Source organism: Podarcis melisellensis (genome assembly GCF_964234715.1).
Source record: "Podarcis melisellensis genome assembly, chromosome: 10".
NCBI lineage: Eukaryota > Metazoa > Chordata > Lepidosauria > Squamata > Lacertidae > Podarcis > Podarcis melisellensis.
The window spans coordinates 74533873-74546267 of record NC_138542.1 but is presented as its reverse complement, the minus strand read 5'-3'; the positions used below and the strand labels follow the sequence as shown (position 1 = coordinate 74546267).

General features: G+C 48.9%; 1 protein-coding gene across 1 annotated transcript in view; it reads left to right on the top strand.

The window, feature by feature from the left end:
- LMF2 (lipase maturation factor 2) overlaps positions 1-11421 on the top strand; it is a 32994-nt gene extending 21573 nt beyond the window's left edge. The window contains exons 10-14 of the mRNA XM_081926971.1: positions 1063-1245; positions 3197-3365; positions 4827-4938; positions 6890-6998; positions 10051-11421. Coding sequence (XP_081783097.1) covers positions 1063-1245; positions 3197-3365; positions 4827-4938; positions 6890-6998; positions 10051-10416 — 939 coding nt within the window. The 3' untranslated portion in view covers positions 10417-11421. The remainder of the gene's footprint in view (positions 1-1062; positions 1246-3196; positions 3366-4826; positions 4939-6889; positions 6999-10050) is intronic.
- Positions 11422-12395: the final 974 nt, after the last annotated feature.

The window sequence follows — 12395 nt, the reverse complement described above, 5'->3', positions numbered from 1 at the left end:
CACGACTGGACCTAATGGTCAGGGGTCCCTTTACCTTTACATATATGAAATAAATGTACAAGGCAAACACGTACATAAGTATATAAACCGTGTCTCTGAAATAGTACAGGAGAACAATCCTGAAGCCATTTTGACTCTCCCAAATTGACCTCAAATGTTTCTCTGCAAGGAGGGAGGAAATGGGGAAAGCCTTCCCTTTGTCTTTGGACTGTAGGGGCTGCTTACACCTCCCTGAGAATAGTCTGTCAAGTATCTGTTAAGCTGAGCACACTCTCAATGTGTGTAAGAGATTCGGGAACTAAGTATTTACCATCTCCGAGGAATGGCCTGGCTACCCAGAAAAGGCAATCAGATAATAATAAGGCATTATCAGGTATCCTGGCAGACAGAAGAGAAGCAACACACTCAGATTTCTGCTGGGGACCACCTCTTTCTGTGATGCATGTATGATGTTTTTGGGGGTGGTCTTGAGCTACAGGGGAGGCAATTTCAAAAGTCTATATAAGAGCTTGCACACCAATGTTCAGGGTCCCTCCTTCCTCCCTGCGTGGGGTGAGTGGGGGACCCTGTTGCAACAGTTTAATAAAGATTATTATTATTATTAAATTTTATTTATACCCCGCCCTCCCCAGCCAAGACCGGGCTCAGGGCAGATAAAAACAATTGATTGAAATACAACTTAAAAACAAGATTAAGATACAACATTAAAATGCATCCTCTTTTCAGTAGAAACTCAAATCAAAAAAACTTTTTGGGGGATGAAAACGTCAAGTCTTGCTAGCTGCTTTGCTTCTCAATATTCTCTGGCTGGCCTCTATTATTTTCTGCTACCGATAGGGAACCCACTTAAGGACTCTATATGGGTACACCATAAGGGAAAAGGAGCAATTTTTTCTTATAACACGGGGCTTCATTTATTCAGAGACGGGGTTCCACATACCCGATGCATGTTTTATGGACAGCTAAGTTCTTGCCATTCCTGTTGTTGCAACGTTGTCTCCAGGAAAGGCTGACCCCCCCCAAAAAAAACCCCTCCCCTCCTTGCTTTCTCTCTCACCCCAGGTCCCCTTCACCTACATTGAGTACGAGTCCAACGGGAAACTCTGGCCCAGAGTCCACCAGCTCTTCAGCGCTGTTGACCGCTACCAGCTCGCCAACTCCTACGGCCTCTTCCGGCGAATGACAGGGGTCGGCGGGCGTCCCGAGGTGGTCTTGGAAGGCAGCTATGACAAGGAAACGTGGACGGTAATTCATGGAGATAGATAGATAAACTTTATTCGCATTAGCCAACGGCCATGGCAACATAAAACAAGCCATATACCGTATTTTTCGCTCTATAAGACGCACTTTTCCCCTCCTAAAAAGTAAGGGGAAATGTGTGTGCGTCTTATGGAGTGAATACAGGTGGAAGGCTCTGCTCAGCGCTCCCTTTAAAAAGCCGCACTCCCTTTAAAGAGCGTGCAGTGTGTGCAGCTCTTGGGGGCTTTTCCCCGAGGAGGGAGAAGAGCTGCCCTTCTCCCTCCTTGGAGTTAAATCCCCCAAGAGCTACACACACTGCACGCTCTTTAAAGGGAGTGCAGCTTTTTGGGGAGCCTTAGCCACGCACAGCCTCTCCTGGGCAGGGGATAATAATAATAATAATAATAATAATAATAATAATAATAATAATTAATAATAATAATAATTTTTATTTATACCCCGCCCTCCCCAGCCAAGGCCGGGCTCAGGGCAGCTAACAAGCTATAATAAAAACAAGTTGAATGAATACAACTGAAAAACAAGATTAAAATACAACAGTTAAAATACTGAAATATGAAGGCTCCCCTTGCCCGGGAGAGGCTGTGTGCGACTATCCCATAAGGCAGGACAGCCGGCGGGATCGCTGCGCTGCAATCCCGCTGGCTGTCCTGGCTTCTGGGATTCACAATATTTTTTTTCTTGTTTTCCTCTTCCAAAAGCTAGGTGCACCTTATAGAGCGAAAAATACGGTATGCAGTTAAAAAGACAACATTGGGTAAAAAGGACAATCAAATGACAAGATTATCATTCAGATAGTGGCCTCATTGCACCTTTGATAAGCCTAGCAACCTTTGCTGTTGTCTGATCATTTTGATCTGATAACAGAAAGAACCATGTGGCCGCAGATGGGCAGCCTGGGATGGTAAGTAAGAGTGGGGTGATGATCTCATTCCTCAGATCTTTGCAAAGGGGACAGGACAGGAGAACATGAGCCACTGTTTCCAGACTGCCATCTCCACAGGGGCAGAGTCATTTGGTATCTTTTGGTATCTGGTAGAGTTTCTTTATGATGGCCAGATTGTTCTGATGCTCTAAGTCCTTCAGACGCTGTCCAATTAGCCTTTTTCTTTAATAAAGCCCATCGTGAGAAGCTGATGTGGGTGGAGTCCACAGAAGAGGAGTTTTTGGTGCACGCAATTTTAGACCACGCACTGATGACCACAGCCGCTGATGCCGTCCATGGACTTTGGCAAAACAATGCTTGCACAAGGTGCTAGACCTCATGCAGGATGGGCACAAGCCGGGGTGGACTAATGAGTCATTTGCATGACTTGGGAGGCAGCTGACGGTGGAAGCACAGCATCCTGGGGGTTTGGGTGGTTTCATTTATATATATCACATAAATATATTTATTTATGTACAGTCGTACCTTGGTTCTCAAACACCTTAGTACTTGTACGTTTTGGCTCCTGAACGCTGAAAACCCGGAAGTGAGTGTTCCAGTTTTTGAACTTTTTCGGAAGCCAAACGTCCGACTCAGCTTCCGCTTGAGCGCAGGAAGCTCCTGCAGCCAATCGGAAGTTGCGCCTTCGTTTTTGAACGGTTTTGGGAGTCGAATGGACTCCCAGAACAGATTATGTTCGAGAACCAAGGTTCCACTGTATATCATTTGTAAAGATATTTGTGCATCCCTGTGTCATAGAAATACAAAGTGGTTTGGTATGTTCTTAATTGCTTGCATAAGCCTGGAGGAATATAGAAGTTTTCAGCAGGCATTTAAAAGTTTGCTTGGGAGGCATCCTGGGTGTCAAGTGGCAGGGAGTCCCGCAGGACTGGGCCAATGGCACCCAAAGGCTCACTTTCTCGTGGTCGTCCAATGAACCTCGCTGAGCTGGGATATAAGGCTTCAGGTGATGTGTGTGTGTGATTAGTGCCTCTCTCTCCCTCTTGCCCGCAGGAGATTGAGTTCATGTACAAGCCGGGCAACGTCAGCGCTGCCCCCCCTGTGGTGACCCCGCACCAGCCGCGCCTCGACTGGCAGATGTGGTTTGCTGCCCTGGCTCCCCAAGCACACAGCCCCTGGTTCACGGGCTTCGTCTACCGCCTCCTACAGGGCAAGAAAGAAGGTGAGAAGAGGGGAAAAGTCAGAGAACGGCCATTTCCCACATTTTACAGAATTCTGATATTGGGGAAGACTTACTACAGCTTCTCCTAATCAAGCTGTTTGTCTAATTCTGCCTTCTGTTGTTATTGCTGTTGATTCATTTGTTGCATTTTTTTTTTAAAGAATATTATTTTATTTTCAGTGCAAAATTACAACAAAAATTACAAACATTAAATCCAAAATAAAGCAATACAAACAAGAAAAAGAAACAACCAAAAAACCACATCTACAAATAAAACCTTATCATCATTCTAATCATTACGTACATATACACATATTGACTTCCTTTGTTCTAAGACCTCAAAATTTTTACTCTTTCTAAATTGTTGTGTCTAATGTAGATTACCTCTATCTTTATACTTTTTGCACCATTTTTCACTTTCTTTAACGCTGAAAGCTTCATTCGTTACATACTGATATACTTACTCCATTTTTTCATATACCATATTTTTCGCTCTATAGGACGCACTTTTCCCCCTCCAAAAATGAAGGGGAAATGTGTGTGCGCTCTGTGGAACGAAATCAGGCTTTCGCTGAAGCTTGGAGAGCGAGAGGGGTTGGTGCGCACTGACCCCTCTCGCTCTCCAGGTTTCAGGCAGCTATCCGCAAGCCTTTGGGGCGCTCTGAAGGCTTGTGGATAACAGCCTGAAGCCTGAAGTCCGGGGAGCGCAGCGCCAACTGCCGCTGTGCTCCCCGGGCTTCAGGCAGCTATCCGCAAGCTCTGGGAGTGGCGGCGAGGTTGCGTGCAATCTTGCAGCCGCTCCAGGACCTGTTTTGGGGGCCCGTGGCTAAAAACAAAGCCAAGACAGCAAGCAGGATCCATCCCGCTCAGGTGTCTTGGCTTCTACCAAAGCCGCGTGTAGCCTCTCCCGGCTGGAGAGGTTGCGTGCGGCTAAAGAGGAAGCCAAGACACCGAGCGGGATGAATCCTGCTTGCTGTCTTGGCTTCTTTGCTCTTTGGGGCTGGGGGGGGAAATGATTTTTTTTCTTTATTCCCCCCCCCCTAAAAACTAGGTGCGCCTTATGGTCTGGTGCGCCCTATGGAGCGAAAAATATGGTACTTTTTAGCACAATCCCATGCTTTTACCAATTTTTGGTCCAATTGTCCCCTTATGAATGCCGTGAGTCTTGCCAGATGTATATATTCACAAAATTTAATTTGCCACTCTTTCATTGTTGGAATTTTTCTCCCTTTCCAATGTTTTGCTATGAGCATCCTGGCAGCTGTTGTCGCATAGAGGAATACTTTCCTAATAATCAGGAATGTCGTTTGTGATTGCATTTGTATATCCCACCTTGTTTCCCAAAGGAGCTCAAGGTGGCAGACACAGTTCTTATCCTAAACCCACAAAAGCCCCGTGGGTCTAAGTGGGTGGGACATCCGGACCCATTGGGCCTGAAAGAACTTCCTTTCCCTCCCACAGTGATCCATCTCGTGCAGGTGGACGACGCCAAATACCCCTTCAGCTCCAAACCCCCAACCTACATCCGGGCTCAGCTGTACAAATACTGGTTCACGGACGCCGGCCAGGATTGGTGAGTGACATGCAGCGCTTTCTGGGAGAGGGCGGGGAATCCTTTGGGGCTGTTTCGTCCTCTCCTTGACCATCTTCAGGGAGGCAGGAGAGGATACATTGTTTGTTAATATCCTTCCTAACTTGCGCTAAGGACTCAGGTGGCACTGTGGTCTAAACCACTGAGGCTCTTGGGCTTGCTGATCAGAAGGTTGGTGGTTCGAATCCCCGCGACAGGGTGAGCTCCCTTTGCTCGGTCCCGGCTCCTGCCAACCTAGCAGTTCGAAAGCACACCAGTGCAAGTAGATAACTAGGTACCACTGCAGCAGGAAGGTAAATGGCGTTTCCGTGCGCTGCTCTGGTTCGCCAGAAGCTGCTTAGTCATGCTGGCCAGATGACCCGGAAGCTGTCTGCAGACAAACGCCGGCTCCCTCAGCCTATAGAGCGAAATGAGTGCTGCAACCCCAGAGTCGTCCGCGACTGGACCTAACGGTCAGGGATACCTTTACATTTTTAACTTGCGCTAGCAAGTTCCTTTATGTAGCAGAGTTATATTTCCCTTTCTTAGATGCACAGCAGATAGTTGGTTGCAGGCTCGTGTGAGCCTCTCACTGTTATACAATTCAGTCTGTCTCAGATTGAATTGTACATTCCTGGTAAGTTCCCTTGAATCCCTCTTAAAAGAATAAAGACGCCACAGTCTTATTCAAAGTCAATAAAAGAAGTTTACTCACCTCAGTTCACAGTTGGATCCCTGAAGGCAGACTTAGTTACAAATATATACATGTGGATCTACCCCATATGGGGGAATAATCCCAGTGCTTCTGCTAGCTGAGAGCTAGCAGAGCGGTCCTAGCTAAAAGCTGCTTAAATGAAGAAGGAAGTCAAAAAGAGAGGGAGGTGTGCTGCGTGACTCGTCCTTTTGTTACCTGGACAGGTGAGGTCACGCCCACCTTCTACCAGATGCAAAAGGAAGGATGCTCCAGCCCAGGAGGAACAGGAAGTTTTGACTGCCTGGACCAATATCCCCTTGCATGTCCATTCTAGGCAAACAAGGAATGTTGTATTTGACTGCTCCCACACTTCTGCCACTCTCTCACTCCACCATTCCCCTCATCCAACCACAGTCCTTTGAAACACTTGCTCAACCCGTTTTTGTTTTTACTCGCAGAACCCTCCTTGTGCCGTTTCCCCCTCTAGCAGCCAGCATTAGGCTTCCCCTCTGCCTGGTTCTTGCTAGTTCTTTGCTCAGGCTGCGTATCCTCGCGTACGTGAAGCCGATAACAGATTTTGCAGAATTCTGCCTCCTGCCCCCAGGATACGGGTGCAGGATGGGTGTGGTTGTGGACCACGAACGCATCTGAACAATAACAATATGATAATCTTTATTGTAATTGTCCCATGCAGAACAATGAAATTGACAATCTACATCATACATTCAGAAACCAATAAGCCTGCTATCTCAGCTATCCCAGCCTGGTTAGCTCCCTAAAAACTCTGATACCCCATAATTAAATACAATATACTCCCATAGACACTACCTTAAAGGTAAAGGGACCCCTGACCATTAGGTCCAGTCGCAGATGACTCTGGGGTTGCGGCGCTCATCTCACTTTACTGGCCGAGGGAGCCTGTGTACGGCTTCCGGGTCAGCATGATTAAGCCACTTCTGGCAAACCAGAGCAGTACACGGAAACGCCGTTTACCTTCCCGCCAGAGCGGTACCTATTTATCTACTTGCACTTTGACGTGCTACCTTACACTGCGGTTAAAACCAAAATCGCATTTGGATAGTCTTAGTCTTTATAACCCTGCACCTTCTTCCAGAAGGCAGAAGCTGAAAGAGATCATTTCCAGGGTGCACACTATCCTGCGCTATCTCTGCAGCTTTCTTATGGCACCCGGAAGCATAGATTTGATCCAAGGTGTGAAGAGGGCACCCAGTTATTCTCCCCCTTCCTGCCTTCTTGCAGGTCCCTCCCTCAGCGGTGGTGGAGGCGGCAGTGGCAGGAGGAATTCTACCCAGCTGTCTTCCTCGGCGACCCCGTCCTGGACAGCCTCTTGGTCCAACATGGGCTTAAGGTGAGTCGAGGGGCAGGGAGCATCTGTGCCCTTTCAAGAGGGTGAGGCGGGGTGCATGAGCACAGGAGGAATGGGGGAGCATTGGGCTTGGATAGCTCCATTGGTTAAGAGCGTGGTGCTGATGATGCCAAGGTTGCAGGTTTGATTCCTGTCTGGGGGAACTGCCTGTTCCTGCCTTGCAAAGTTGGGGGCGTGGAGGCCAGTGCCAGATTTACTACTACTACTACTACTACTACTACTACTAATAATAATAATAATAATTTATTATTTATACCCCGCCCATCTGGCTGGGGCTCCCCAGCCACTCTGGGCGGCTTCCATAGAAACCAAAAATACAGTAAAATATCACACGTTAAAAACTTCCCTGAACAGGGCTGCCTTAAGATGTCTTCTGAATGTCAGGTAGTTGTTTATCGCTTTGACTTTGAATTGTGCTCGGAAACGTGCTTTGAATTGTGCTCGGAAACGTATAAGCTCAACAAGCTCTAGCTTAGGGCCCCACTCTCTTGGGTGCCCCAAAAAAATTAAAGGAAAAAAAACCACTGGATGTACATTTCCAAAATATAAGATAAAAAAGCAAATAAAATAAAGCCTACATACAGCAATAGTGTTTTGTGTTGTGTAGGCTCCTCTGATGTAAGTCCTGGGCCCCGTCTGCTAGCCTGCTCCCTAAAATATCCCTGGTTTGCTCCTTTCTATATATAGGGTGCCTACATTCTGCTGTTTATAATTATTTGCATCATATAATTTATTATTTCATGTTCTAGCAAGTTTCTAGAGACTAGATTATGAGTCTTTGTAAACTGTGTTTCTAATGGAACTTTTGTTATTGCCCAATGCTAATGTGTTTGCATTATTAAGTTTGTTATGAATAAAAAATCATTTTAAGTTAGAGCTTAATCATCATTTCACTAGTAATTTATACTTCTTCTTAATTGTATTTCACTATTTATATACTTCATCTTAATTATTCAGCAATTACTTTGATAAAACACATTTTTCTTATATGCAAATGGCTTTAGATACCTATTAGGTCCATCAATGACCATACAGCATATATTCAACACAAAAAACAGCAACCATTTGTTGTTGGCAAAGGACAGCTGGACATATCAAGGGCCCCATTACCTTCAGTCGCTTAGGGCCTCATCCAGCCTAAATCCGGCCCTGGGGCTGTTCTAGATGATCCTCAGGGTCTCTTCCAACAGGGGCCATCCAGCTGTCCCAAAATGAAACCTGCAAGCAGGATTCGAACACAGGAGCCCTCTCCCGTCCTGTGGTTTCCAGTGACAGCGATTCAGAAGCATGGCTTCCCTCAGCTGTGGAGGCCAGGGCAGAGCCCTCTCCTCCTCCAGGAATTTGTCCCACCCTCTTTTAAAGCCGCCTTCACTGCCTCCTGTGGGAGGGAGTTCCACAGGTTAACTCTGGCTGCGTAAAGAAGGACTTTCTTTGACCTGTCCTGAACCTTTCAATGGGGTAGAGTGTGAGGGGGGGGAGCCCTGTGTGACGAGATTCCCTGCTGCCTTCCCTGGCTCTGGTGCCGGCCCTCCCCCATTTCTTTTCCCACCTGCCTCCCAGAAAAGGGGGGGGGGTTCAGCAGCTTGATGATGGGAGAGTGCTTCCTCACGCTTTGTGGGGAGAGCCCCCTGCCCTGCCAAATTGATTTTCCAAATTTTTACCAAATCACCCATGTTAAAACAAATTTAATACAATTTTCCCAAAAATTGGTTTCCCGCCTCCATTCTTGATGTGTCCAAAGTTTCTTTTTTGCTCCTGCATTATTTCCCAAGTTATTCCTAATTCGCATAGCATTCCTTACAATTAACCTTATATTACAGTATTATTATTATTTTTTAAAAAAAACCATTATCAGCCATCAGCTATCCCCTTGCCAGTTCCTGCACGTACAGTCTTTTAACATTTGCAATACCTACAAGTGAGGTTAACCGACTAATGATCAATCCACAATAAATCGATAATTCTATTTTCTAAAATAAATTATTTTCCTCCGTTCTGTTTGCGTGAAAGCCAAACCATTCGTGTTCGCTAGATGTTCCCCTGCTCATCCCACAGCAGATGTGCAGCTAAACATCAGGAAGAACTTTCTGACAATGAGAGCAGAGATCCCTGTATTGCACGCGTTTGAATATTAAGAACCCCCACTCCCAAATTAGGGCAGTTTTGAAATCAGTAGCTAAAACCAGTGCAGTTTGGAAAAGTACAGCCTTGATTTAGCATGGTGTCCAGCTGTTTTCCAAGTTGCTCCTTGATCTTGAGACGACGTGCAAAATTTTGTCACAATATTGTAAGCTCTACGTGGGGCTACCTTTGGAGGTGACCTGGAAACTGCAACTAAGCCAGAATTCGGCAGCTGGACTGGTGACTGGGAGCGGCCGCCGAGACCACATAACACCAGTCCTGAAAGACCTACATCGGCTCCCAGTATGTTTCCAGGCACAATTCAAGGCGTTGGTGCTGACCTTTAAAGCCCTAAACAGCCTCGGCCCAGTAGACCTGAAGGAGCATCTCCACTCCGATCCTTCAGCCTGGACACAGAGGTCCAGCTCTGAGGACCTTCTGGCGGTTCCCTCCCTGCAAGAAGTGAGGTTACAGGGAACCAGGCAGAGGGCCTTCTCGGTGGTGGCACCCGCCCTGTGGAATGCTTTCCCACCAGATGTCAAAGAAATAAACAATGATCTGACTTTTAGAAGATGTCTGAAGGCAGCCCTGTTTATAGAAGCTTTTAATGTTTGAAGTTTTATTCTGTTTTTAATATTCTGTTGGGAGCCGCCCGGAGTGGCTAGGGAAACCCAGCCAGATGGGTGGGGTATAAACAACAACAATAACAACACCAAGTGGGACAGACTCCCAGGAGAGGTTTCTAAGCGGAGGTTTCTCCTTGGAGGTTTCTAAGCCAAGCCACCTGCCAGGGATGCTTTAGGTGAGATTCCTGCATTGCAGTGTGTTGGACTGGATGGCCTTTGGAGGTCCCAATTCTGTGATTCTCGAGCTATGGCCTTGCCTTGCCAACCCTTTCTTCCCTCCCTCGTAGGACAAGTCCTCCCCGAAGAGGGCCTCGGGTGCCCCGCTATCGACGGCCCTGCAACAAGTTCGAGAGTACCTCCACCCGTTCAGCGGCCCGGCTGTCATCTGGTCCCTGTACCTCACGGGGGCTGCCATTTGCCTCCTGAGAGCGGCGGGGGGCTGGCTGCTGGCGGGGGGCACCCCCAGCGGGCCTGGGAAGCCCAAGGGTGCCAAGCGGGCGGAAGTGGACACCGGGGCCGGAGGAGACCAGGCGGCCGCCAGCGAGAAGAACGGGCAAGTGAGGAGGAAGGAGGCAGCAGCAGCAGCGGAGAAGTCCAGGGGCCTGGCCGAGCCCCCCGCAGACGGACCCCGCAACGTCAAGAAGAAGAAATAATAATAGGTGCTGTTCCTGGAGGGGTGCCCCATTCTGTGCCCCCAATCCCACCTTCCAGGGGCTGGCGGATGCTCCCACAGGGCCCTGCCGCTTTCGGCTAGAAACGTCCGCAGATTTTTGGGGTGCGGGTCTCTTTGGGGATCTCTCTTGACCCTCGCTCCCCCACTCCTCCTCCTGTTTGGGGGGGCTCTGCTTCACCTGCACAGGGCTTTCGGGTCTGGGGGCCCGTTGAACCTTTTCCCTTCCCTGCACCCCAAAGCTTTTCCCAGATGCTGCCCGTGAAGTGGCAGAGGCCCCCCAAAGCCCTTCCCAAGGCGAAGGACGAGGCTGTTCTAGGCTAAACAAAAGGCCTCTTTGGCCTCTTAAGACACCTCTGCACCCCCCCCCCAAAAAAACCCCCTCTTTTATTTGATGCTGCTTATTGAATGCGGTTTCATTCTTGGGGCTCTTCCTGCTCCTCACGGGGAGCTGGATGCCTGAAAACTAGGTGCGGGGGGAGTATGTATCCCCCCCCCAAAAATCTTCATTTTTAGATTAAAAAATCTCTGGATTTTTGGCTCTGCTGCTGGAGCTGGCATTGGGTGTGAAAGTCTTCTGGTCTTGGTGTGGGGGATTTACAAGGGAGCTCCCCCCCAGGGGAAAACCCTTTCTCTCTTGCTGAGCACTGTTGTGAGGTGGTGGGTGCCCCCCCCAAAAAAGGGGGCAGCAGAAGTGGCTACCTTGCCTCAACCCGCAAACTTCTTCCTGGGCCAGTCCCCTCTATTTTCTTGGCCCTTGCCTTGACCTCATTTGTGCCTCCCTTCCCCCCTCCACCTGGGGGGCAGGTGAGATTGGCTTTGCCGCCCCCACCCCTGTGCTGCCCTCTAGTGGGAGGGCCCTGAACAGCAACCTCGGTGGGCCTGTTGGCTCTAGCAGGTGCCCCCCCCTCCCCAAGGAAGGAGGTGCGTTGCCGGCGCCCAGAGACAGAGTGATCTATAATTTTCTAAATAAAGCCTTTACATTCCAGCTCTTTCTCCTGTGTGTGTGTGTTTGGGGTTGGGTGGGCGAGGGGGTGTTTTGTATACCTGGGCTCCAGGAGTGGGAACGTGAGGAGTCTGGCGCCCCCAGAGGATTCAAACCCGCGCCAGGTTTTCTGACCCTCTGCTTGAGTTTTGTGGCGCTCTACCAGTTGGGCTGGGACACAGGTGGCGCTGTGGGTTAAAGCCTCAGCGCCTAGGACTTGCTGATCGAAAGGTCGGCGGTTCGAATCCCTGCGGCGGGGTGCGCTCCCGCTGCTCGGTCCCAGCGCCTGCCAACCTAGCAGTTCGAAAGCACCTCCGGGTGCAAGTAGATAAATAGGGACCGCTTACCAGCGGGAAGGTAAACGCCGTTTCCGTGTGCAGCTCTGGCTCACCAGAGCAGCGATGTCACACTGGCCATGTGACCCGGAAGTGTCTCCGGACAGCGCTGGCCCCTGGCCTCTTAAGTGAGATGGGCGCACAACCCCAGAGTCTGTCAAGACTGGCCCGTACGGGCAGGGGTACCTTTACCTTTACCTTTACCAGTTGGGCTCCCGCCACAGTAAGCCGGATCTCATGCTGGTGCAGCCAAAACATGCTGTCAACATAAGAGCCTGCAGGATCAGGCCAGCGCCCATTCTGTTCTCACAGGGGGCAACCGGATGCCCAGATTTGGGGGGGGGGGACCAGCAACCTGCTTTAGCTGAGATACCTGCATAGGTGTTGGACTAGATGACCATTGGGGCCCTTTCCAACTCTGATTTTAGTTACAGATAGGTAGCCGTGTTGGTCTGCCATAGTCAAAACAAAATAAAAAAATTCCTTCCAGTAGCCCCTTAAAGACCAACCAAGTTAGTTCTTGGTATGAGCTTTCGTGTGCATGCACACTTCTTCAGATACACTGAAACAGAAGTCACCAGACCCTTCTATATAGTGAGAAGGTGGGGAGGGGTATTACTCAGAAGGGTGGTGGGAATGGGT